Consider the following 24,872-nt stretch of genomic DNA (forward strand, 5'->3'; position numbering starts at 1 on the left):
GGGTGCCTCTGATCTGTAACCTGACAATGCGGTGCTTGACTTGGAGAGGGGCTGGCCCTGGGTGTTTGTGGAAGGGACACAGGCTGGGCTCATGCTCCATTGGCTGTGATCCGGGATGGAGATGCCCGGTTTGAGTGGGGTGGTGCCTCATGGATGATTGCTGGGTTGGGCAAGAGGAGGGACTTGGACACCCTGTTTTTCTGTTTCGTTTCCAAACCCTGAAGTATATTTTAGTCAACCCTGACAGTAACAAGTCCTGGCCTCTCAGTGCTGCAAAGTGCCTTCCTTCTCCAGCTCTTATAGGTAGATTTTTCCTTGAGAAGCTTCGCTTACCTCTGTCTAACATCTCCAAGGCATTCAGGTTCTCTGTCTGACCCCCTCCACCCTTTTCCCCCTTGAATGTCCTTCCTTTCTTCCCTGTCTCCTCTTCCAGGAAGTCTTCCTTGACTGACCCTCAGTGATTTTGCTCAGGGCCATTGCTCCCCATCCCCAGTACTGAAGTCCAGGCCTCTGGCTACTTCCTTGTCTTGGGGACAGGCCCAGCTCTCCGTCAGGGTCTGGGTCTCCTTCCTGGGGCTCTGCACGTGCTGGGCACTTATTCTCCAGGTGTGTCAGACAGGTCAGCTGGAGACAGTGACAGACACAGTCAGGCCAAGAACATCTTGCTCTCCAGGGCCCAGCCCAGGCACGGGAGGGGATAAAAGTGTTGTGCCAGGGCCTCAGGGCAGGAACCGCACATTTTGACTCTCCTCTGCCTGTGCGCTGCTGTGACTGCAAGTCTCTGCCATGTCTCTTTCCCCCGGCGGGGCCCAGAGGGGCTTCAGTGCTCGCTCAGCCTGTTCTGCTGGCTCCAGAGGCCGAGGCAGGGGTAGCTTCAGCAGCAGGAGCCTCAATTCCTTCGGGGGATGCCGAGGAGGCTCCCGTGGAATGGCCTGGGGGTCAGGGGGAAGGCCAGGGGTGTGGTTTGGGGTGGGGAGTGGTGGGCCTGGGCTTTCCCTGTGCCCTCCAGGGGGCATCCAGGAAGTGACCATCAACCAGGATCTGCTGACCCCATTGAAGGTTGAGATTGACCCCCAGTTCCAGGTGGTGAGGACTCAGGAGACCCAAGAGATCAGAACCCTCAACAACCAGTTTGCTTCCTTCATTGACAAGGTGAGGGTCAACTCAGCTAAATCCTGCCTCAGTGCACCCCTAGGAGGAAGTTCCCGATGGACTTGGGGATGGGGACGTCTGGTCTACCACTTTCCTAATCTACCTCTGCAGCAAAGAAGTCCCTCTTTGGTCTAATTGGAGTCTCCCTGGTTATGCGGAGGCCCTGCAGCCCCATGGTTGGGGCTCAGCAGCAGAAAGCTGCCAGCCAGCAGTGGGGAGACCCTTCCCTGTTAATCCTTCTGATCGTGTTGATGTGCTCAGAGCCTTGAGGCTGCCCCTGCCCAGGCTGGGTTGTGGGGCAGGGGAAGGTGGACTGACTACAGGGTCCCTGAGGCTTCATGCTCCAGAGGCTCTGCCCAGGGAGTCCCACAGGGGCCTCAGGGACCCTCTGCTTATGCACAGGTGCGGTTCCTAGAGCAGCAGAACAAGGTCCTGGAGACCAAGTGGCACTTGCTGCAGCAGCTGGGGGTGAGTGACAGCCCTCGGGGCCTGGAGTCTTTCTTTGAGGACTACCTGGGCCGGCTCAGGAAGTGGCTGGAGGAGCTCCAGAGACAACGAGGGACTCTGGATGCTGAGCTGAAGTCCTGCCAGGACCAGGAGGAGGAGTACAAGGCCAAGTAGGTAGACCAAAGTTCCCCATGGGAACTGGGTGGGGTCTCAGAGAGCTGGATGGGAGCTGTTAGCTGAGGCCTTCCCCTGCCCGCTCCCCCCAGCCCCCCCCCCTCCCCGGCTTCCCTTTAGCCCCTCTGCATCTCATTCACGCTGACTCTCAGAGTGCCCCACCTGCTGCAGGTAAGCAGCCTGCTGCCCCTGCTGCCCCTGCTGCCCAGATCTGAGAGCCAACAGGCCCCAGCTCCCAGGCCCAGATTTCTGGCCAGCGCTGGGAGGGGCTTATTTAAATAATGCCTCAATGGGTTTTTTTCTCGAGAAATTCCTGTTGAGCAGGCTGTAGGCTAAAATGACTCAGATGTTCTCTGGTATCAGGGGTGGAAGGGAATTTATTTTGTGGGACCATCCCCAGGCCCGTGGCATGATTCACAGCTCAGCTGTGGTTCTGGGTTCCCACCAAAGTCACCTGGTGGTGTGGAGAGAACCTTGGACTAACAGGAGGCTTGGGTTCAGTGGCTGTGGGCAAAGGGCAGCTGTGTGGCCTTGAGCAAGTCGTTTTACCTCGCCCAGCCTCAGTTTCTATATCTGAAAAATGGGAAGATGTCACCTGCCCTTCTTCCCTCCCAGGGCTGTTAGGAAGGTGGGATGTGAGGTGGCGTGGGCTCTGGAAGGGACCCAAGGTTGGGGACAGGAGACCTAGGTGTTAGGTCTGCTTGGCCACCCAATCATCTATGACTCAGGCAAGATGATTTGTAGAATCTTTCTGATAAAATCCAAACTGCCTGCTTTCGGCCCCATCATTGTGAGCGGTGAGAAAAGGTGTGTGTGCCTGTAAATGTGAAGAAGAGCGGCCTACGTCACTAAGGGGACACGGGCTGAAAGAACAGAGGACATAGCCAGGATGTGACAAAGACTTCCTGATAGGAAGGGTAGAGACACAGGCAGGTGTGTGTCCTGCTTTGGAGCATCTACAGGCAAGAGCGGCCTCTACAGGGAGGTCGTGCTTGGAGGAAGCACATCGGTTCTGAGCGCAGCATCTCTCTGCTTTTACCTGGCAGGTATGAACAGGAGGCCCACAAGCGGGCCACGGTGGAGAATGACTTTGTGGTTCTCAAAAAGGTGAGGGGGAGTGTCAGCTGCTCCATCTGCATCCTGAGTACTCACAGTGCAGAGCCCAGTCCTTGGTTGGGAGGGCAGAGGGTGGGAGATCCTCATGAAGAGTACGCTGCCTGCCGGGGTCCCTCAGGAAAGTGGAACATCTACTTAGTAAGTCGACATAGGGACCCCAAGACAGGAGTCGATAGAACAGCAGTTCTCACCCTGTGAGTCGCAACCCCTTTGGGGGTCGAACGACCCTTTCACAGGGGTTGCCTAAGACCATCGGAAAACACATATATTTTTACATATTGTTTTTGTGATTAATCACTATGCTTTAATTATGTTCAATTTGTAACAATGAAATTGGGGGTCACCACAACATGAGGAACTGTATTAAAGGGTCGCGGCATTAGGAAGGTTGAGAACCTCTGCGATAGAAGGATCATGTGATGTGTTTTGGGTGTCACTGCGAGAGAGGGTGGGGGGAAGTACAAGAAGCAGAACTGGTTGGGATTAATCAGGGAAGGCTTCCTGAAGGCGGTGCGGGTCAATGTTAGACAAAAGCACAGGGCGGGGTGGAGAAGGAAGAAGCCGGTGTCTGGAGATGGCTGCGGGGGGATGTTGGACAGTTTGTGAACAGAACTCCTGGGCCAGCCAGCCAGAGTGGGGCACAGAGAGGAAGTAGGGATACATGGTTTCTGTCTCCCTCCCCCAGGATGTGGATGAGGTTTTCCTCAGCAAGATGGAGTTGGAAGGCAAGCTGGAGTCCCTGAGAGAGCACACCTGCTTCTTGAGGCGTCTGTATGAAGAAGTGAGGATCTGCCAGTGGTGGAAGTGGTGGTCTCTGAGGGCAGGTGGTAGTAGGGAGGGGGTAGGGTGGGTAGCCTTCCTGTGGCCACTGTGGGAGTGGCCAGGAGGGGTGAAGCCTAGTTAGGGTGACGTAGACTCTGGTCATTCAGTTGTTTGACAAACAATTACTGAGAAGTTACTATGTGGGTTGCTAGGTTCTGGGGACACACCAGTGAATAACCCCCCCCCCCCCAAAGTTACAAAGCTTGCTTTCTACTGGGAGATGGACAATAAATGACAGACTTAGTGAATAAGTATGTTAGAAGGTGATAAATGCCACGGAAAAAAGGGAAATTAGAACAGGGAAAGGAGGATTGGGAATGTGGGGGGTAGGGCAGGTTGCAATTTCAAATAGGGTGGTCAGGGTGGCCTGATATAGAAGATAAAATTTGAGCAAAGATTTGAAGGAGGCGAGGAAGTTATCCTCACAGGTAGGAATCCTAGATCCCAGGGTGAGGGAGTGGCCCCCGCCCTGTGTGCTGGGGTCTGAGGAAATGCAAGGAGGCCGTGTGGCTGGAACAGCTGGAGTGAGAGGGAGGTCGGGTGATAAGAGGTCAGAAGAGTGACGGGGACCAGATGATTTCAGGCCTTGCAGGACATTTTCCTTTAAATTCCAAGCTGCAAGCCCTGGCCGGGTACTTGGTTAGAAATTGTCCCTATACACCAAGGTTGCAGGTTTGATCCCCACTCAGGGCACATACAAGAATCAACCAAAGAGTGCATCAGTGGATGGAACAGCAGGTCGATGTTTCTCTTTATCTAAGATCAATATAAAAAAATCCCATGCTTCAAGAGTCATTGAGACCACCTCCTATAGCCATCATTTCAGACAAGGAGACAGCCCCACAGATGGCAGGGCGTGCTCAGTGCCACCCTGCATGAATGAGGGCTGCCCACTGATGGAGTGTGGGCAGAGAGTCAGGCCTCTTGCCCACCTTCCCCGGGGCTCCAAGGGGAAAGGGAGCTGGGGCAACTGGACGCTGAGTCAGTCTTCCTGGCAGGAGCTGGGCCAGCTGCAGACCCAGGCCGGCGACATGTCCGTGGTGCTGTCCATGGATAACAACCGCTGCCTGGACTTCAGCGACATCATCGCCGAGGTCCGGGCCCGGTATGAGGAGATCACCCAGACCAGCAAGGCCGAGGCTGAGACGCTGTACCAGACCAAGGTGCCAGGGCCAGGGGCAGCGCCATGCTGGAAAAGACTGGGTCTTCATGCCCACACCCCAGGGCGGTTGTCCACCTCGGTCCATTGGGTAGTTCTGATAACCTTCCTGAAGCTCCAGAGCTGGGTGGGCACGGCCATCTCCATTCTCCGGGAGGGAGGCAATGCAGGAAACCTGTGGGAGATGAGCCTGGACTTCTGCAAGCGCATCCCACCATGTCCTGGCCTCAGGGTTTAACCCATGTTCCAAATGAGGACGTGAGGAAGCAACGGATGGGGGGCATGGGTCTTGGCGTCAAAGGGGAAGGTCCTCTCAACTCATGGTCACCTCTGTCCCCCTCAGTACCAGGAGCTGCAGGCATCTGCTCAGCTCCATGGGAACAGCATGAAGGAAATCAAAGTTCAGATCTCTCAGCTGCAGCAGGCAATCCAGAGACTACAGAGACAGATTGAGGACCTCAAGAAGCAGGTGAGGGTCCCAGAGCTCCCTGAGCCCTGCCTCTTGCCTTTGTGCTGCGGTCACCGCTGGGCTGGTGTGAACCTTGATAACTGGCTGGACTCTAAGTAATTTGGGTTAGAGAGAACCTCAAGCCCCATTTAAGGGTACTTCAGCCTTCCTCTTATGCATTCTAGCTGCATGATCTCTGCATTGAACAACTCCAGGTGGCTCTGCTTGTGCTGGATTCCACGTCCAGTTGTACATCTTGCTTTAGGCTCCTTGGGGAGAGGGTTAATTTATCTCTTTTCTTATCCCTCCTTTTGACTTTGATGCATCAAGCCCAGCAGGGCCTCTAAGGCCATTCACTGAATTTCCTGGTTCCCTTTTGGGGAGGGTGAGAGCCAGGAGCAGGCGACATGGGCAGTAGAGTGGGGGGCTGAGCCCTCCTTAGGAGGTAATGCTGTTGGTGCCTAATGTGGGGAGGAGTGAGAGGGATGGAGGGAGAGGATGGCAAGGACAGGGAGGTAGTTTCCTATTCCTCTTGGAGAATTCATTTCTACATGCGAAGGATTTCCAGTTCTTAAGTTTTCAAGCGTTTTTGTATTCACTTTCCCCAAATCTGAAGAATCGGTTTTGGGGTCAACAGAGCATTGAGAACTGAGACCACAGAGACAGGCGGTTTCCTCTGAGAACTTTGGCTTGACTCCCAAGGTGCACATGACCCATCCATTGCCAGCAGGGCCCTCAGGGGAAAATCCTTAGAGTACAGATCACTCAAAGCCCAGACTCGGACTCCAACCATCCTTACCTGCTCTTCTTGGGAGTGTGATGCAGGGCCTGATACTTAATTTGCTGCCGTCGTGCTTTGCCCTTAAGTTTGGATTCCTTGCTTTGGATCCCCTGGGTTGCCTGTTAAAATAGTTCCCTGCGCCTCCTGTCAGACAGAGGGAATCAGGGTTTCTAAGGGTGGAGCCCAGAAACCTGCTTTCTAAACTAAGTTTGCCCAGATGACACGAATACGGGGAGTCTCAAAGCCCAGCTGCCAGAACTTAGGGTGGAACTACGTCCCCATGTCTGGGAACCAGAGCTCCTCCCACCAAAGGCTTGAACCTTCCTTGGGGATATGACTCCCCCTGCTCCTATTACTACTCCTTTTCATGCACACAAGCCTGATGAATTGGGACCCCCTGTGCCAGGCCCCAGGCAGAGCCCTGAGGGTTAGTTAGAGTGGTGGACTGGACTTCAGCTTTAGGTAGGGTCCTGACTCTGACACTCACCTTTCTGAGCCTCAGTTTCCTCATCTGTAGAATGGAGATGATGCTCCCCATCCACAGGGTGCTTGTGTGGGAAAGAATAATGAGAACCTTTAGGGAATGCCTTCATTCCGAACCAAACATGAAGGCCAATCAGCTGGATGGCCAATTAGACAAGGATCTTCATCTAAGAGTTTTCTGTGGGATTGGAGAGAAGAGTACAAAGAATGTATTTTTCAAACTAAAAATGGAGGTACATAGTTTGATAAACTCTGAAAACAGGACAAAATATTTGAAATGGGGCTGCTCCAAAAATATCCAGGGCCGTGGTGGCCAACAAGATGAGCCTTGTAGGTAATGATCAGAACGGGACAGGAAGAGGCTTGGCAGAGGGAAGAAGCCGGAGTGATCACTTGAGGAGGCAAAGGGTGGGCTAGTTTCTTGTGGCTGCTGTAACAATGTACCACAAGGTTGGTGTCTTGAAACAACAGAAACTTATTCTCTCAATCTGGAGATGAGCCTGGACTTCTGCAAGCACAGAAATCAGAGTCAGCAGGGCCATGCTCCCTCTGAAGGAGCCAGCTGGAATCCTTCCTGGCCTCTGCCTACTGGTGGCTCCGGCAATTCCTTGGCATTTCTGGTTTTGTAGCCGCATCACTCCAGTCTCAGCCTCCATCTTCATGTGGTGCCTTCTCTCTGTGCCCGTGCCCTCTCATCTTTTTCTAGGAACACCAGTCGTTAGGTTCAGGACTCACCTGAAATACAATATGATGTCACCTTGAGAGCCTTAACTAATTACATCTGCAAAAACCCCTATTTCCAATTAGAGCACATTCTGAAGTTCTTGGTGGACCTGAGAGTTTTGGGAGACAATATTCAACCCATTATGGGAGTTAAGGAAGCAGAAGAGGCCATACTCTTCTGTAGAATAAGAGCCGTAGGAGGGGCCAAGGATACTTTTGAGCTCATGTGATTATGCTGCACCCCAGCCTTCAAGTTTTATCCGCAGTAAGTGCTTTGGGAGGCTGTGTTGTGCTTACTGCCATTTCCTCCCTCATGTCTACATCCCTCCCAGAATGCCAACCTGGAGGCTGCCATCGCACATGCCGAGCAGCGTGGGGAGCTGGCTCTCAAGGATGCCCAGGCCAAGGTGACTGAGCTGGAGGCCGCTCTGAGAACCGCCAAGCAGAACATGGCCCGGCTGCTGCGACAGTACCAGGAGCTCATGAGCACAAAACTGGCCCTGGACGTGGAGATCGCCACCTACCGCAGGCTGCTGGAGGGCGAGGAGTGCAGGTGGGGCCAGTCAGAGGACCTGGGGATGTGTTTCTTGTGGGGAACGTGCTGGTGGAGGATGGAATGCCAACACAGAGCTTTCCTTGTGAGGGGAATCCTGAGAGATTTCCTCACATTCTAAACCACTGAGGGCAACCCATTCTGCTGGGAGGGGTTTTAAATTGGGGACCGTGGACTTTATCTGCTGAGAAAGTAGGTGAGCTGCTCCGAGAGGCTTTCTTGCTCCTTTCTCAGCAGTTCCTCTTGTTCTTTCTCCCCCAGGATGTCTGGGGAATGGACCAGCCAGGTCACCATCTGTGAGTATCAGGGGAGTTTCAGGGAGGGATCCCCATGGGGAGCCGAGGACCCTACTGTGACACTGGTGTATTTCTTGCAGCCGTGGGGGGAGGCAGTGCCATCCTGTCTGGAGGAACTTGTGGACTCGGAGGTGGGTCCAGCTGCTCCAGCGTCGTGACTGGAGGCTCCAACATCATCCTGGGCTCTGGACAGGGCCCTGTGATGGGGTCCTGCTCTGTGTCCAGCTCTGGCTCTGGCTCTGGCTCCAGCGGCCGCACCATCCTGAAGGAGACTGTCGAATCAAGTCTTAAGACATCCATTACATACTGAGTACCGTGGCAGCCACTTGCTTTCCTGCCTTCCTGAACATTCTCAGCCCTACCCCCACGCCATCATCCCATCCCTGCATGGCCAGTTGTGTGTCCACTGCCCACAGGGGATGCTGCAAAAATTAATAAAGTCATGTCTGCCTGCTGTTCTGAGTGCTGGCCTGGTCTTGCCTAGTGATTTGTCTGATTTGCCTGCTGCCTGCCCAGTGCATACTGCTCCATCCTGCAGCTAGCCAGCCTCATCTTCTCCTCTCTCCATGGCCTCCAAGATGAGCTAGGAAAACTCTGGTTTTGGCTTGGCCAGTCTGCATCTCACCCAATTATTGTCCTTTGAGGGGAGGGGTAGGTCTGAGGGCCGCTGACCAGATCCTAGAGTCTACACCAAGAGGCACCTGCCCTTGTCCTACTCATCTGCCTCTGAGCCTCCATTTCTCTAGCTTTTCTGTGAAGTGAAGCAGCCCCAATTCTCTCTGGAGATGAATTTTCCTTCCTCTCCTTACCTCTCCATTCCCTCCCACAAACTGTATTGGGTACAAACCACACTTGAGCCACTGTTCCAAGACTGGGGCCACTCTGGCAAGCAAAACCAAACCATCCTGCCCTCCTAGTGGGTCTGGAGACATCTGCTTCTGATGTGTCCAGCATAACCCCTCCCACCCATGAGAACCAGGTCTTCCTTCTCAGAGGCCTTGGCTCCAAGGCCAGAGGCCAGCCTCCTATGGCTAATTCAGACACCCTGGGTTGTGATCTGGGTGGTGAGGCCCTTTTGTGTCTTGTCTCTTCTTCTAATCCCTTCCTCCTGATGCCCTGGCTCCAGCTCTATCCAAGGTGACAAGGCTGGGTCTTCTCACCTCACCCCCAACTTTCATCTCTGAGCTTTAATCTGGCCTTCCTCCTGGACAGGGGTGCCCCAGTCAGGTTAATAATTCAGCAGTGATGCTGAGCAATAGCCTTCAATGTGTGTTCCAAGGGCATTTGAGGAGAGGCCGAAGGGCAGGGTCAAAGGTTCCCTGTGGCAATGTGCATGTCTCTGTCACTCCTTCCAGCAATTCAGCTAGGCCTCCAGGCTTGCACACCCAGCAAAACAGAAGGTGTGCCACTGCCCAGCCCACTCTCCACAGAAGGCAATCTGTGAAATATTTAGGCTTGTTCAGGTTATATCCTATGGGCATCTCACTTCTCACCCCAATCAGCTTATCAGAGGCTTCCTTCCAGCCCCCCAGTATACTCTCTGATGTTTTAGCATCTCTTGTAGCTTGTTCCCTGGTTAATCCTCCAGGATAGGCTCCATTTCTGATTCAGGACAGCCCCCCCTTCATCCTGCTTCTCCTTTTCCCCAAGTTTGGACCAGATTCTTCTCCTCCTGGAAACCTTCCCAGCTCCCTGTGTCTGAACCCACCAGACACTTCCTGTTTCCAGCACAGCCTGGCTGCACCGTTGCCATCCTGGGCTCTGTTCCTGTCTGTTCTGGTCTAGGACTCAGCTTCTCCATTAGCCTGGGACCTCTGGGCAGGCTCTTCTCCTGCACGCAGGACAGGGATCAGGATGCGGAATTAGGACTGGAACTATGCCCCATCCCCCTTACCTCTTGGCTCTATCCCACCCATGGGCCTGTCTGAACATGAGACTGGAAGTTTCTCCTCCTTCCCTCTTTTGCAGGAAGCCTGGAGAATGGACATCGGGGCCAGGTGCTACCTCAGCCGTTGTCTTGGCTCTTGCACTGCTCCTCCCATCTTCTCCCTCTCCACCTGGGTCAACTCCAAAGCCTGCCCAGAGGTCCAGGCTAATAAGAGAGAGAGGTCAGCCTTTTTTTCAGATCCATGGGTCTCTCCATCAAAAGTATCCAAGAAGGAGGCTTGTCAGCCGTCTGTGAGGGAGACATGAGTGGGTGAGCATAAGGCTCTGGAGCTTGGATCCCAGCTCTGCCATTTACTAGTGGTGTAACTTTGACCAAGTTACTTAACTTCTCCCTGTGCTTCTGTTTCCTCATCTGTAAAAAGACATTAATAATACTAAGAGGGCCATTTGGGGATGGTAACATTCAGGATTTCAAAAGCAAACAAATTCACCCAAAATAGTTCAGTTAAATAGACTTTAATGAAAGGATTATTTACAGAGGTGTGGGCGTGGCTAAGGGAACAAGCATAGGATGCAGAGGCCAGAGGCTGGCAGCGCTGGGAAGCCATTGCCACCCCAGAGCTGGGGAGGCTACTGTCTGGTTCGTCCAGGCTGAGAGGTTTTCTGGGATGTGGGATTTTCTGTGCTAACGCGGGATGGTCCTGGGAAAATCAGGACCAGGTGGACATCCTGCAGAGAGCTGGAGACACAGGAGGGAGAGGTGGTGACTGGGTGATAGAGTTGGGGAACGGTGGAGAGATCATGTGGAAGGAGACATCCAGTGCAGAAACAGGGAGGGAGCGGGAAGAAATACTGGCCCTCTCTCCCTCCCAGACCTCCTGATGGGGTCTCCCTTTGGCCAACCCAGCTGGAAGCCAGAGAACAAGGAAGCAGCCTACCAGGGTCAAGGAGATTGGTGAATGGATCTGGGGCAGGTGACTGGATCTGGAAAGAGGCAAAGGGAGTATATTCAGAATGGAGACGAAAGGTGTTATTGCATGGAAAGTGTATAGGCTCCTGTCTGCCCTACAGTGAGTGCTCAATTAAGTGTTGCCTATATAACCATAGAAAGTCCTACCTTTGTATGGGAGCTTCTCAAGGGCAGTGACTGTGTTCTCTTCACCCCTGTATCTTTTCTATTTAGCACCCAGCCTGACCCACGTTCGGTGCCCAGTTGTCCCACTTCATCTATCATTCCATCACCTCTTGTCCTGTCACAGGGAGGGGCCCTAGATAGGTGACAGTCTCCAGAGATGGGTGCTCTTAGACTGAGCGGCAGCTGGGGGAGGAAACTGCTCCCTCTTGGGCTACAGAGAAGGTATGAGCTTGGGTGGCCTGCACGAAAGTGGAGAGGCAGGATAGGAGGAGGCACAGTGGCTCCCACACTGTCTGGGCTGGGACTGGTGAGATGTCCTGCTGGGTAGGAGGGAGGCTACCCAGGAAGTAACTGTGAGAGCGAGAGTGGGCCCTGGGTTGCCTGTGTGTCTGTCATCAGCTCCCAGCACAAAGTCTGGCACAGAGCACCAGGTAAATATGTGTGGCTGTGGAGGGTGGAATGTGTGTTTGCAGCCCACTCTACTCCTACCACCAGGGCTGCTCCTGACTCAGAGGGCTGACATCACTCCTTTCCCCAGGGAGGGAGGCCCCACTCACAACTGTCTTTGCCTCCCACACCCCCATTAGGGAGAGATAAGGGAGGCTGAGAAAGTGATAACAGCCTCAGGGGCAGGGACAAAGGTTAGGGAAGTGACAGCTGGGTTCTGCAATCACAGGCAGGTGCTTTTTGAAAGGACTTCCCTTCGGTTGATCTCTTACCCCCGCAACCCTCCCTTACCTTCCCGCTGTAGTTTGACAGTCTGTTCAATGGAGAACTTGTATGGCCACATATAAGCACAACCGACAGATGCAAGACACTGACGGTGAGGGGACGAGGGCAAGTGCCAGGAGGTAGGGGGGCGGTCAATGGGGGGGCGGGGAGAGACATATGTACTACTATTTGTAATACCTTAAACAATAAAATAAAAAAATATTAAAAAAAACAAAAAGCCAAACTAAACCAAAAACAAAACCAAAACCAAAACAAAACAAAAAAAAGGCAGAGGCAAAGAGGCCCAGAGAGGTTGAGAGTTGCCAGAGGACACACAGCTCAGTGGGGAATTCATCTCCCCTCCCCGATTCCTACCCCAAACACCTGTTATCCTAGCTCCAAGCAGGGAGGAAAAGTAAGGGACTGGTTCTGTCAGTGCCCCTTGCCCTATTGCTCATGGGAGTATATTCAACTTCTTGACCCTGGGAGACGTGGGCTGCTCTCCTCCTGCCTCCCTTGAGGGTGGTACCATGCCCTCTCCTTTGGGGTCCTGGGAACACAGACTGGTGAGAGTCCCAGCTCTAGCCCTGGCAGCTGTGTGAGGAGCCCAGCCAGTACCATCTCTCTCCTTCCCTCAGGCAAGTCTCTCTCCTTTCTGCCTCCCCCTCCCCCCCACCCCCCCTCCCCGCCCCAAGTAGTTGAGGAGGGACAATCTCTAAAGTCAACCCCTCTGTACTCCCTCAGTCCTAGCATTTGACTAACATTTCCAAGTTTCCCTTGTGGCTGTTGGTCCCAGTAGCCTGAGGTGGTGAAACAAGGAGGGGACTGTGTGAAGTGATTTGAGGACCCTCCCTCCGCTGGCTCCTTCTGAATCAAGCAAGGGGCTCCTTGTGGACTGGGAAGACAGGAATGCTGGGGTGCTCCATGGTCCTAGTGGGGCTTTTGTTGAATACATACTTCTATGTCCAGCCAGATGGGATGTGTCCTCCACCCCCTCCAGCTCCCTGCAGACTGGCTGCACCCTTCTGGGAGGCTCTGCTGTAAAGCAGAGGGCCGGGGGCCTCAGGCGATAGTCCAAGCCCACTGTTTCTCTTTGCCCCTGAGGGACCAGGTCTTTCTAGTTCCTGAAGTGCGCAGGTGCCGTGGTTGGGCAGGAACCTTCTTCCTGCCCTCCCATCCACTTTGCCCAGCACAGGATCTCCACGCAGCACACAGTCTGTGGTGTATGACAAGAAAACAGGTTGTCCCCACACCCACTCTGCCACCTGTGCCCCCCACCCAGACCTGCCAGGGGGCAATGAGGCCGTGGGCTGGGAGGTGGGACTGCAGCAGGGCTGGGCTCTCTCTCCACAACCCATTGCCCAATGCGCCTTCACTCACCACCTGCACGGTCTGGGCCCTGGGGCCTTGGCTTACAACAGGGGCCTGGGACAAACCCCACAGAACAGAGCCCCATTGATAGCGGCCACCAGGGCTGGGTGGGAGGAGACCAAACCAGCCACTGCGTGGTGGAGGTGGCTGTGGGAGCCCGTATCATCCTGTTCCAAGGCAGGGGAGCCCCAGGGGGTGGCATCCTGCCCCAGACAGTCTCTGCTCAGCCTCAGCTCTGGGGCACAGGTGACAACTGGGAGCAGCCCCTCCTTCCTGCTGGGGGAGAAGGGACTCTCCCGCCCCAGCCCACAGGGCCCCTCCCTCTCCTCCTGGGGCGATGGGGCAGGAGCATCTGTGGAGGTGAAGAGCCGGCCCAGTTGGGAAAAGATAAAAAGCGCATCAGTGGCCCAGCAGCTCATCACAGTCCCTCCCAGCTCTCAGCCTGCGCTCTAGCCCCTCTGACAGCCATGAGGTCCTCGATGGCTCGGCGGACGTACACCACCAAAGGGGGCTTCAGCTCCAACTCTGCCAGTGGAGGGGGTGGGCCCAGGGCCCACACCAGCTTCAGCTCTGTCACCATGTCTCGGAGCAGTGGCAGTGGTGGTGGGGCCCGCTGTGGCACTAGCACAGGCGGCTTTGGCAGCCGGAGCCTCTATAACTTGGGGGGCAGCAAGAGCATCTCCGTCAGTATGGCTGGAGGGGCCTCCTCAGGGCGGGCCCTAGGCGGCTTCGGCCATGGCAGCGGGGCTTTCATGGGCCTGGGGGTTGGAAGGCAGACATTTGGGCCTGTCTGTCCTCCTGGTGGCATCCAGGAGGTCACTGTCAACCAGAGCCTGCTGACCCCACTCCATGTGGAGATTGATCCGGAGATCCAGCGGGTGCGCACTCAGGAGCGGGAGCAGATCAAGACCCTCAACAACAAGTTCGCCTCCTTCATCGACAAGGTGGGCCAAGGTGGAAGGAGGCAGGGAGGGTCCTGCAGTAGTGACAGGGCCTCTGAGAGGGGTGGGCTGGATGGAGGCTGCTGCAGCCCATGTGCATTTGGGTGGGGTCGATGGGATGACTTTTCGAGCTCTTCCAGCCTGAGCCTGGGATGTCCAGACCTGGATGGCTGGAGGCAATCTTCAGGTCTTTACTGTAATTGCTCAGGTGAATCTCGGGTCTACTCATGCAGCCTATTGGCCAAGCCCACCCTGACAGCTACGGCCTTTCCTGTGGTCATAGTTACTCTATTACACAGCAGCCTTAGCTCACAATTACATAGCGGATTGTCCTCATTGCTCCTCTTAACAAGGTGGCCCTTATTGCCTTTTGCCATTTGACAGCTAGGAAATTGACTCAAGTGAAAATTACCCAAGAAGCCCCACCTGTTCCCTATTCTCTCAGTCTTGGTGGAGGCCTAAGGACAAAGATGTAGTCAGACACAATGCGGGGAGGGTGTGTGTCCTAGGGGAAGGCCTCCTTTTGTTTCTCCAAACTCCATAACCTGGGGCATGGGGTCTGATCTGTCCCAGGCTGGAAGTGTCCTGACTCCCTCCCTAGCATCCAGGTGGACTGGGAGGCTCTTGTCCTGTTCACTGGCATTTCCAGGTCTGTTTTGCTGGCCCTGTCTATCTCTACCCTGAGCCTCCAGGTCCATGATGGGGGAAATCCTGGTGGATGACTGTACCTGGGTTCAGTGATTTGTGGGTTCCCCAAGGACATTCATGTCCCTTTCTCATGCGATACCCACAGTGTCCCAGGAGGAACCACAATAGGTAACATTGTGTCCATTATTAAGAAGAGAAAACAGGTTTAGAGAGGTCATGTAATTTTCCCAGGATCATACAGCTACCTGGAGGCAGAGCTTGGCACTAAGAGGGCTCCTTATTGCTTATGGCAAGTGCACCTGCTGCGTGGTGTGCCTGGGCCACATGACTGTGGGCCTGGGGTGCTGTGGGGGTGGGACCTTGAGAGACTGGATAGCAGAGGGTGAAGCAAGCCATTCCGCCCACCCTCCTCACCTTCCACCCTAGTGGCTTTTGGTTCTTCTATGGGACTGTCCCAGAGGCTAAATAAGCAAAAACCCCATTCAGGCTCTCAGAATCATGGCCTGGGAGCTGGGGGCCTGAGAGGTTGTCTGTGTCTGGTGTCTGGGAACCCTAGCTCTGCAGAGAACCCCCCTGGGGCCTGTCAAACCCTTGCCATGAGCCCCCTTCTGAGTCTTTAGAGATAGGGCTGGGCATTGCTATTTACAATTTTTTTCTTAAAAAGTCTGATTTACAGAAAAGTTGCAGGAAGAGTACAACATACTCTTTTATACTCTCAGCCAGATTCATCAATTAAAATTTTTTTGTCACATTTGTTTTCTCTCTCTTTTTTAATGTGTGTGTATATATATAATCATAAACATATGCATATATAGTTATCTATATATTATGTATATACACACACACATATATATGCATTTGCATTTTTAACAGTTGATTTTGATGTAGAATTGGGTTCAAAAACATTGGTCTAGTCCAGTTCACCCGGGACAAATGAGGAAGGGAAGCCCAGAGAGGAGTGACCTGACTGTCACTAACTAGTAAATGACGGAGCTGGGGCTTGTGTGCTTATTAACTCTTTAGAGCCCTTGTCATCAGGACCACCTTTTCCAGCAAAGACCGTTCCCTCAGGAACTCCTCCCTTCAGCAAGGCGTAGGCCTGCACTGCCCCTGGGATGTCCTGGTTGTGGACGGACGGACGGTGGTGAGGAGCCCCATTCTCAGTCCCTCCTGGGGAAAGGGGATGGTGCCAGCCCACCGCTCTTCTTGCTCTGGCTCAGGTGCGTTTCCTGGAGCAGCAGAATAAGGTGTTGGAGACCAAGTGGGCGCTGCTGCAGGAGCAGGGCCAGAACTTGGGCGTCACCAGAAACAACCTGGAGCCCCTGTTTGAGGCCTACCTGGGCAGCCTGCGCAGGCAGCTGGACAACCTCCAGGGCGAGCGGGGCAGGCTGGACTTAGAGTTGAGGAACGTTCAGGATCTCGTCGAGGACTTCAAGAACAAGTGAGGAGGGCTGGGCAGGCTGGGGCTGTGTGGGGAGGGGCGGGGGCCCTTGGAAATCTCCGCAGAGAGAGCCGTCTCATCTGCAGGGTCCTGGGACCCACATGGGAGATGCACAGACAGAGCTGCTTCCCTCGGTGCTCAGGCACCGGACCCATAGCCTCCTGGAGAATTGTCACACTTGTCAATAATTTTGAAAAGTCTTTATTATATGGTGGGGAGAATAGTGTAATGAACTTATATGTTCTCATTACCCAGCTTTAATAATTATCAACAGCCAATCTCGCTTCATCTGTATCCCTACTTACTTTCTTTCCTCCCTTATTGTCTTAGCAAATCCAAGCCATCACGTAATTTAATTCACAAAAATTTTTTACTGGATATGTTCATATAGTTCATCTTCATAACTTGACTTAACAAACATAAGCACAATGCCATAATCACACCTAAAACCTTTAAAACAGTAATTCCTCAATCTCATCAAGTAGTTAGTCAATTTTGATTTTCAAATTGTTCCATTACAGTAATAGCATTTAAAAATACAGTTTGTTTGAATCAAGATCCAAATAAGGCTCACATCGTATAAATCGTTGATATGTATATTTATAATTTTAAGGCATACTTTTTCATAATTTTCTCAACAACTTGACCTGAGTTGTTGGAAACCTTAAAGTCTCAGCAAAAGCAGTTGGAGATAAGCTAGTTGTTTGAAATGCCATCCTGTTGACACATCACCACCTGTTTCTGTAAAGCCTCCTAAGGCAGTGGATCTCAACCTTCCTAATTCTGCGACCCTTTAATACAGTTCCTCATGTTGTGGTGACCCCCAACCATAAAATTATTTTCGTTGCTACTTCATAACTATAATTTTGCTACTGTTATGAATCGTAATGTAAATATCTGATATGCAGGATGTATTTTCATTGTTACAAATTGAACATAATTAAAGCATAGTGATTAATCACAAAAAACAATATGTAATTATATATGTGTTTTCCGATGGTCTTAGGCGACCCCTGTGAAAGGGTCGTTCGACCCCCAAAGGGGTCGCGACCCACAGGTTGAGAACCGCTGTCCTAAGGGCTCTTTTCCAAAGAGATGGCTTCTCTTAACTGGTGTAGTATTGCACAAATTCTGTGCCATTTCCTCAAAAGACGCAGGGAGGAATATTTAAAGTCTGCACCCCAAGTTTCTTCACCGGTTGGCTGCATTACCGAACTGCTTCCCAAAGGTGTTCTTGGCCAGTGTGGGACCCTTCAAGGCTTCCTTAAAGCCAAGAAGGTCCAGTACCTTAAAAGGCACATCAGGGGTGAGCCTGGCCTGAATCTTTTCTGTGTAACAGGTATGAAGATGAAATCAACAAGCGCACTGCTGCTGAGAACGAGTTTGTGGTGCTCAAGAAGGTGAGTAGGGTGACAGGGAGTGGAGGAGGGTGGTTCTTTGGCTGCCGGACGGCTGGGCTGACTCTGAGAGAGGCCTGAGGCTGAGGGCTGAGCCATCTGCCCTGCTCTCTCCCTCATCCCCAGGATGTGGATGCTGCGTACATGGGCCGGATGGATCTACACAGCAAAGTGGGCACCTTGACCGAGGAGCTCGACTTCCTGAATCATCTCTATGAAATGGTGAGATGGCCAGTGGACAGGGATCGTTACATACAGCACGGGGATCCCTCCAGAGGACTGATCTGAATTCACCAGTGCCATTTAGTTGATAGATGATAAACCTGGACCTTTGATTAATACTAGCTTCCATTTATTAAGTGCTTAAATGGGCCAGGCACTGGGCCAAGCGCTCAGCAACTCTACAAGTATTATTGTCTCCATTGTATAGTCAGGGACACTGAGGTTCAGAGCAATTTGCTCATGGTCACGTAGCTAGAGGCATTGCTGGAGTTAAAATCCACTTCTCTAACTTCAAACTCTGACTCTTGCTGCTGTGTTATACTGTGTTCCCCCTTTTGCCCAGTTTGTAATAGAGCAAGGGATGAAGGAGCAGAGATGGACAGAGCTGAGATGGGGACTGACATTCCAGGTTGGAGCAGGAGATGAGGTGTGGGTGGTGAGGTTCTAGGAAACAAGGGGGATTTGAAGAACTTGGTGAGAGGGTTGTACTTAACATGAGTCCCTATGCAGGGACCTCAGGGTAAGCCTCACACTCATTTTAAAGCACTTTCTCTAATTTCTCAGTGGGGATCTTCTACATATATTTATTTTGGGCCAGGCATTTCCATTTCTGAACAAATTTATTAGAAAGCTGACTTGAATCTTCTTCCCATGGCTTCTGCTCTTGATAGACCCTGATTCTGCCCCGTGGGCTGCACATATCCAATTATCTTCCATGTGACGTATGTCTTTCATATGACAAACATTTAGAGGTCAGGATTAGGGGATTGGAATCTGTGGTATGTGCAGAAGTTTAGGAAACAAGATTCTGAATCCTGAATTCAGAAAACAGAAGGGTGGGAGGGAGGCTACAGATACAGAGTTCTATTTATGCAACCTAATATTGTACTAGCTTATGCGTTATTTTAAAAACCATCTCACCATGTTTTTTCCTTAAAATCCTCCTGGATTTTTTCCCACATCAATGCTTTCAGGGGAGACAGGCATCCACTGTCCTCCAGCTTCCTGTATTGGGGAAGTTGAATTTTTGAAACTGAATGCAAGAGCATTTTCTTGTGAAATGTTATTGAAGTTTCATCCCATTGTTGCAGGTCATTGTGGGCACTTTGAAACTGGATTCTCCTCTCCATGTATTGGAGATGCTCAATTGGATATATTAGTGATGCATCAGCTTTGGGTTATCTGCAGATTTGATAAACTTTCAGTTTAGTTAGTTGATTATATTTCAGTGTAAATCATTGATAATTGCATTAAGGCAGACAGAGTGAGAATAGAGTCCTAGACCAAGGACTAGACTTGATCTTTAGTGGTGCCTTCCTAGTAGGCAGGCCTCACACCATTAACCAGTAATTTCTGGTTTAAATGGCCGAACTACTTTAATTAATTAATTATTATTATTTTTTTTGGCTCAGCTACTTTAAAATCTAGTTAGCATGTCATCATTTGGCCCACATTTTTTCTGTCTTATTTTTAAGAATGCCAGAATAAAAAAGAATTTCCAAAGAGAGAAAAATGTGCCTTCCAAAAAAACACACACAAAGAAATGGCTTGGTCAAACCATGTCCATGGCAGTCCTTTAGAAGCTTAGTAATACAACCCTGGAAAAAAATCCATTCATTTTGACTTTTCCTTAGGGAAATATTGCTGGCTCCTACTCTCTCACACACATTTTATAATTTAGACTAGAGATTCACAAGAGATAGATATCAAGTTTAACTTGGAGAAGTTAAAATTTCTCCCTTTTAATTTTTTTCTCCAGTTGCTGTTCAGTTTGGGTGTGTTTTGTTTCCCTGTCTTCTAATTCGCTAATTTGGTCCTCCGCTTCTCCTAGTCTACTGTTGAAACTTTCAATGGTGTTTTTTATTGCAGCTATATCACTCTTCATTTCTTCTTGGTTCTTACATAATTTATTGATTTTTTCATCTGTTTCTTCTTGCTTCTTGCATAAGTTGTTGATTTTTTCCTCCATTCGGTTTATGCACTCTAGGACCCTTAATCCGAATTCTTTTTCTGTCATGTTGCATGCCTCTGTATCACTTAGCTGCTTTTCTGGCAAGTTCTCCTTTTCTTTCCTTTGGGGGTTTCTTTGTCTACCCATGTTTGATCGTACCACCATATCTAGATGTTAAGTCATTCAGTGGCTGCTCCTTGGGTGGCAGTGGCTCCTCGGGCTGGGGTTGCTCCTCAGGCGGTTGTGGTAGCAGCTGCTCCTCAGTTGGTAGCAGCTCCTCTGATGGGTGCTGTTCACAGTTGTGGTGGCTCCTCTGGCTGGTGTGGGGAGGCTTCACACACAGCTGCTGTTCCTCAGACAGAGGGTGTGGTGATCAGGAGGCTGCTGTTCCTTCAAAATTTCTCCCTTTTGAACATGAGACACTTGCTGTGTCTGGGGCTCTGGATTCTGGAACCTTTCCTGCTGTCCCTAGTTCTCCAGGATCATGGGGGGTGTGCAGCGTCTTGGCAATCCCCATGGCCTCCTAGGATATGCTCCTCTGACGTGGACCCTTGAGATCCCCAACAAGGCCAAGGCTTCTCATATTATCTGTATTTGTCTTGGGTTTCCATTTCATCTAAAGCAGTGGTTGCCAACTGGTGGTCCATGGACCATTGGTGGTCTATGAGGTCCAAAAGGTTGGTGACCACTGTTCTAAAACATCCTGCTCTGTCCAATTTGATGACTGTTCCTCCTGATGGAAAAAAACAAATGACATAGCTGTTGAGTTGTTGGCTTTGTCTGGGTCTTCTGCCTCTCTTGTTCTTTCCTAAAGCTTATCTATCAGCCCCTGTTCACTGGCTTCAGCATTTCACTGGCTCATCTTTGGCTCTGTTTTTCTCTGTTCAATATCTCTACGTGACCAGTCTGGATGGAGCTTGTTGGGAATGTTCTGTGCCATCATGCTGATTTCTTAGGTGCCTCCCAGTTCTTCCTTACTGGGATCATTGATGGTCATTCATTGTTTGGGGCTTCCTCATTTCCTCTCTTAGGTTCTTATCTCTTTCAGATCAATGGTTCCCACCCCTCTCTTCTCTGAATGTGTAGCAATTGGCTTCCCTACTCTTTAAGGCACATGTCTGGCATACCCAGTGTTCCCTCCTTTGCTATTTCTTGTCTATATGACACACTTACTGAGTACCTTCCACAGGACAATAGAGGGACAAAGTCACTGTCTTTGATGGGCCTGGATTATCATGTGATGAGTCATCACAGTGACTCATCACATGGTGCATGGAGCAAGCTGTGGCTGACCCTTCCTGGGGGACTAGAGGAGCTTCACAGCAGATGGCATTTGAGTTGGATTTTAAAGGAAGAGTGAGACTTTCAAAGGAGGAACAGGAAGAGCTGCCAGACAGGGCCCCAGCCTGTGTAGTGACATGGGGGCACCAAAGAGCATGATGTGTCTGGGGAGCAGCAGGTGGGTTGGGCATTGAGTGTGTTAGAGAATAAGGTGAAGAGGTGGACAGGGAAGGTGAGCTAAGGGCCAAGCTGGTGTCACTTCCAAGTCCCTCATTGCCTATCTGCAGCTCCTTTTGGGGCGGTGACTGGGGAGGGCGGGAGGAGGGGGCGTGTTAGGTAAGAATGAAGGCCAGAGCAGTCATTCCCTTTTTGCTTCGTGGGCAAATCAACTGTGATTGCCACTGTGGCACTTGGTAATAGATTTTATAGTCTGTTTTCACAGCCAGATTTTAGGGAAATCTGGAGGTCCAACCACCAATTCCTGGCATGTCTTACTGGGCAGGAAAGGAGCCTCATGGCCTCCCCCTGGCCTGGGAGCATCCCTGTGGGTTCCAGGCCCTGTTCCAGTGCCATCACTTTGGCCTCATCTTACTCTCCACCCACTCTTTCCTTCAGGGTCCCTGGTGTCTAAGAAGGCACATGCCTTTTAATCCACAAGGCTCTTTCCCCTCTACTTGCATTGGCCCCATTTCTTTGGAAAGCCTGAGCTTTCTGTCCCATAATTCTAACAAGACCACCCTCATTCACTCATGGAAACCTACAAATCCACAAAGAGAAATATGTTGTTTATTAAAATTAGAGCCCCATTTCACAGCTGGAGAGACTGAGGCTGTTCTTGCAGTTGCAGTTTCCTTCTTGAGTGTAGCCTGGCCTGATGCCACTTGGACCCCTGTCTTTCATCCTTTAGTTGTTTTCTGGGGGCCTGGTGGCAGCTAATTTTGTTTCTGTAGGAACTGAGCCAAGTGCAGACCAACGTTTCTGACACCAATGTCATCCTCTCCATGGACAATAACCGTAAACTTGACCTGGACAGCATCATCGCTGAGGTGAAGGCCCAGTATGAGCTGATTGCCCAGAGGAGCAGGGCTGAGGCTGAGGCCTGGTACCAGACCCAGGTGAGGAGAATGGCTGGCTTAAGTATGTGAGCTGGGACTGGACCTTATTCCATTGGGAGAGGCCTGGGCCACTGGGCTCCTTGTAGGCCTGGGGTCAGACACCTCCAGCTGTGAGGGTGGGCCAGTGGTTACCCATTGGGTCTGGAGCTTTCTGACAGCTCACTGCCACTTCTTTGGCTTCTAGTATGAGGAGTTGCGGGTGACGGCTGGGAAGCATGGGGACAATCTGCGGGACACCAAGAATGAAATTGCTGAGCTCACCCGCACTGTCCAGAGGCTGCAGAGTGAGGCAGATGCAGCCAAGAAGCAGGTAAACCTCTGGTTGGGGGCCTGAGGGCCTGGCTCAGGTGTTGGTGGAGGTGGAGGGGCCTTCTGCCTGTCATTCTGAGGTATGAGATCTGCTCTTATCCTGGTGGACTGGACACAAATGCAGGACCATCACGATCAACACACCCCTTTTATGAGAGAGGAAACTCAGGCCCAGAGGCAGAAAGGGATTAGCCACCATCACAGTGTATTAGTGGCAGAGCAGGTGGGATGACCTCCTCCAAGGAGATTGACCCCATCTCCAGGAGATCAGAGCAGAGGCTCAGGGTTCAAGGGTCCAGGTCATAGCTGCTGAATCCATCTAGGGTATGGCTGAAAAGTTTGGGCTCCTCCCTAGAACAGAGTGAAGCATCTGGTTATTGGTGAAGTTGTATTATTTATTTTATCTCTTTTGGGGCACTAAGCTGAGCTGCAGCAGGAGGGACTTTCCTACTGGTGTTACATGATCCTACTTGTGTAATAGCATCTCCTCTTTCAGATGACTATTTCTGATTTCCTTCTTTTCCAGTTGGTTGTGGTGGGAGCAGGTGGGGGATGCCTGGCTTAAGGGCAGAGAGATGGGTATGATAACCTTGAAGGATGTTCTCAACACCTCTCATTCCCTGGGCAGTGCCAGCAACTGCAGACTGCCATTGCGGACGCAGAGCAGCGTGGGGGTTTGGCATTAAAGGATGCGCAGAAGAAGCTTGGGGACCTGGACTCGGCCCTGCACCAGGCCAAGGAAGACCTGGCCCGGTTGCTGCGTGACTACCAGGCCCTCATGAATGTCAAGCTGGCCCTGGACGTGGAGATCGCCACCTACCGCAAGCTGCTGGAGAGCGAGGAGAGCAGGTGGCGACCCCTCCTGCCTGATTCTGAGGGCTTCCCAGCCCTGCCCTGTTGGGGGTGGGGAGTTGGGGGTTAGGTGGCTGTGCAGTTGGCTCTGGTGGGGGGCAGGTAGATAAGGGAGGAACCAGGGAGCTCCCAACTCATCACCTGAGGGAGACACTCCACTTGTGTTTGCTGCCTCTGCTGCGCATCCCCTTGGTTGGTACAACCCTCAGTAATCCTTCTGGTAGTTGGTAGGCTAAGAGGAGTGAGGCTTCTTCTTCCAACACCAGATTCTATCACCAGTGGAAGCTTTGAAAAAGATCCATCATCTCTGATCTCGGGGAAGGCCTGAGATGAAGACAGTCACTTTAACCAGAAACTGGGCTGCTCTGTTTGGGCTTTGTCTTCCCTTCCTCAGAGCAGGGGTGCTGACCCTGTCCTGCATGGGGAGGGGCGGGAGGGCGGCGATGTGTCTGCTGGGCTCTGCTTCTCTGTGGTACTGGCTTTAGCACCGGCAGAAGGGCCCCAGGTCCAGCATGGCCACATGCACACTCTTCTTGTGTCTCCTGGTCTTGGTTCCCGAGAGGTGGCCACCTGAACCGAACCACTGTAAAGGCAGAGAGAGGAGGGAGAGGGCTTTTGCTCAGGCTCCTGGAACTGCTGACCCTTTTCCTGGCCTTTCTGTTTCCCCCAGGATGTCTGGAGAATGTCCCAGTGCTGTCAGCATTTGTGAGTATTTTGCTGCCCCGCCCCAGGCCGGCCCCTGTCCTCTGCTCAGTCCACTCAATCTGTCCTTGGCCCAAAACACACATCCCCTCCATTTGAGCTCCTGGAGACAGGTTCAATGGGTCCCCAGAAAATGAACTTCCTGCCCCAGCTCTCCATCCATTTCCTAGGGCTTCACTGCCTGATTTCATCCTGTCCCTCACTGATTTCTGAAAGTCCCTGGCCCTCTCTCAGCATGGCTGCCCTTCCTCATCCAAATCCTTTGCTTTGCAGCGGTGATTGGCAACTCTACCACTGTGTGCGGAGGTGGTGCAGCCGGCTTTGGGGGTGGCATCTCCCTGGGTGGGAGTGGAGGTGTCAGCAAGGGTGGCTTCAGCACCAATGTGGGCTATGGCACCAAGGGAGGACCCATTTCTGGGGGCACCTCCATCCTGCGGAAGACCACCACAGTCAAGACGTCTAGCCGGAGGTATTAGCTGCTGAGCCTTGCAAGCTGGGCCCTGTAGTCCTCTCCCCACCCCACTCGCCCACCTCTGCTGCTCTCCCCACCCTCCTCCTTAGGAGTGGGAACAGCCCCAGGACCACAGACCCAGTGTATTTGTATGTCACACTTTGCATGTGATCTGCATTTTGGGAAGGGCTCAACTCTACCCAGGTTTCTCCTTTGTTCTGCGATGGGATAGGAGGGGAGGTTAAGGCCACCAGCCTGAGTGATGTGTTTGGGTGATTTGGAGTGACCATTTGACCACTGAGAG

The 24,872-nt window shown here is 52.0% G+C and overlaps 2 protein-coding genes across 2 annotated transcripts; both read left to right on the forward strand.

The window, feature by feature from the left end:
- Positions 1 to 618: 618 nt before the first annotated feature.
- On the forward strand, positions 619 to 8,464 carry KRT78 (keratin 78; the record flags this gene model as incomplete). The annotated part of the gene is made up of 9 exons (XM_081082288.1): positions 619 to 1,152; positions 1,555 to 1,769; positions 2,820 to 2,880; positions 3,575 to 3,670; positions 4,710 to 4,874; positions 5,214 to 5,339; positions 7,638 to 7,858; positions 8,120 to 8,154; positions 8,235 to 8,464. Exons 1-9 carry the CDS (start codon positions 787 to 789, stop codon positions 8,462 to 8,464), a joined length of 1,515 nt encoding a protein of 504 aa, XP_080938414.1. The 5' UTR covers positions 619 to 786.
- Positions 8,465 to 13,725: 5,261 nt separating this feature from the next.
- On the forward strand, positions 13,726 to 24,593 carry KRT79 (keratin 79; the record flags this gene model as incomplete). Its single annotated transcript, XM_081082272.1, has 9 exons — positions 13,726 to 14,202; positions 16,068 to 16,288; positions 17,628 to 17,688; positions 17,812 to 17,907; positions 22,090 to 22,254; positions 22,439 to 22,564; positions 23,192 to 23,412; positions 24,086 to 24,120; positions 24,391 to 24,593. 9 exons carry the CDS (start codon positions 13,726 to 13,728, stop codon positions 24,591 to 24,593), a joined length of 1,605 nt encoding a protein of 534 aa, XP_080938398.1.
- Positions 24,594 to 24,872: the final 279 nt, after the last annotated feature.

This window comes from Myotis nattereri (genome assembly GCF_964212035.1).
Source record: "Myotis nattereri genome assembly, chromosome: 2".
NCBI classification, from domain to species: Eukaryota; Metazoa; Chordata; class Mammalia; order Chiroptera; family Vespertilionidae; genus Myotis; species Myotis nattereri.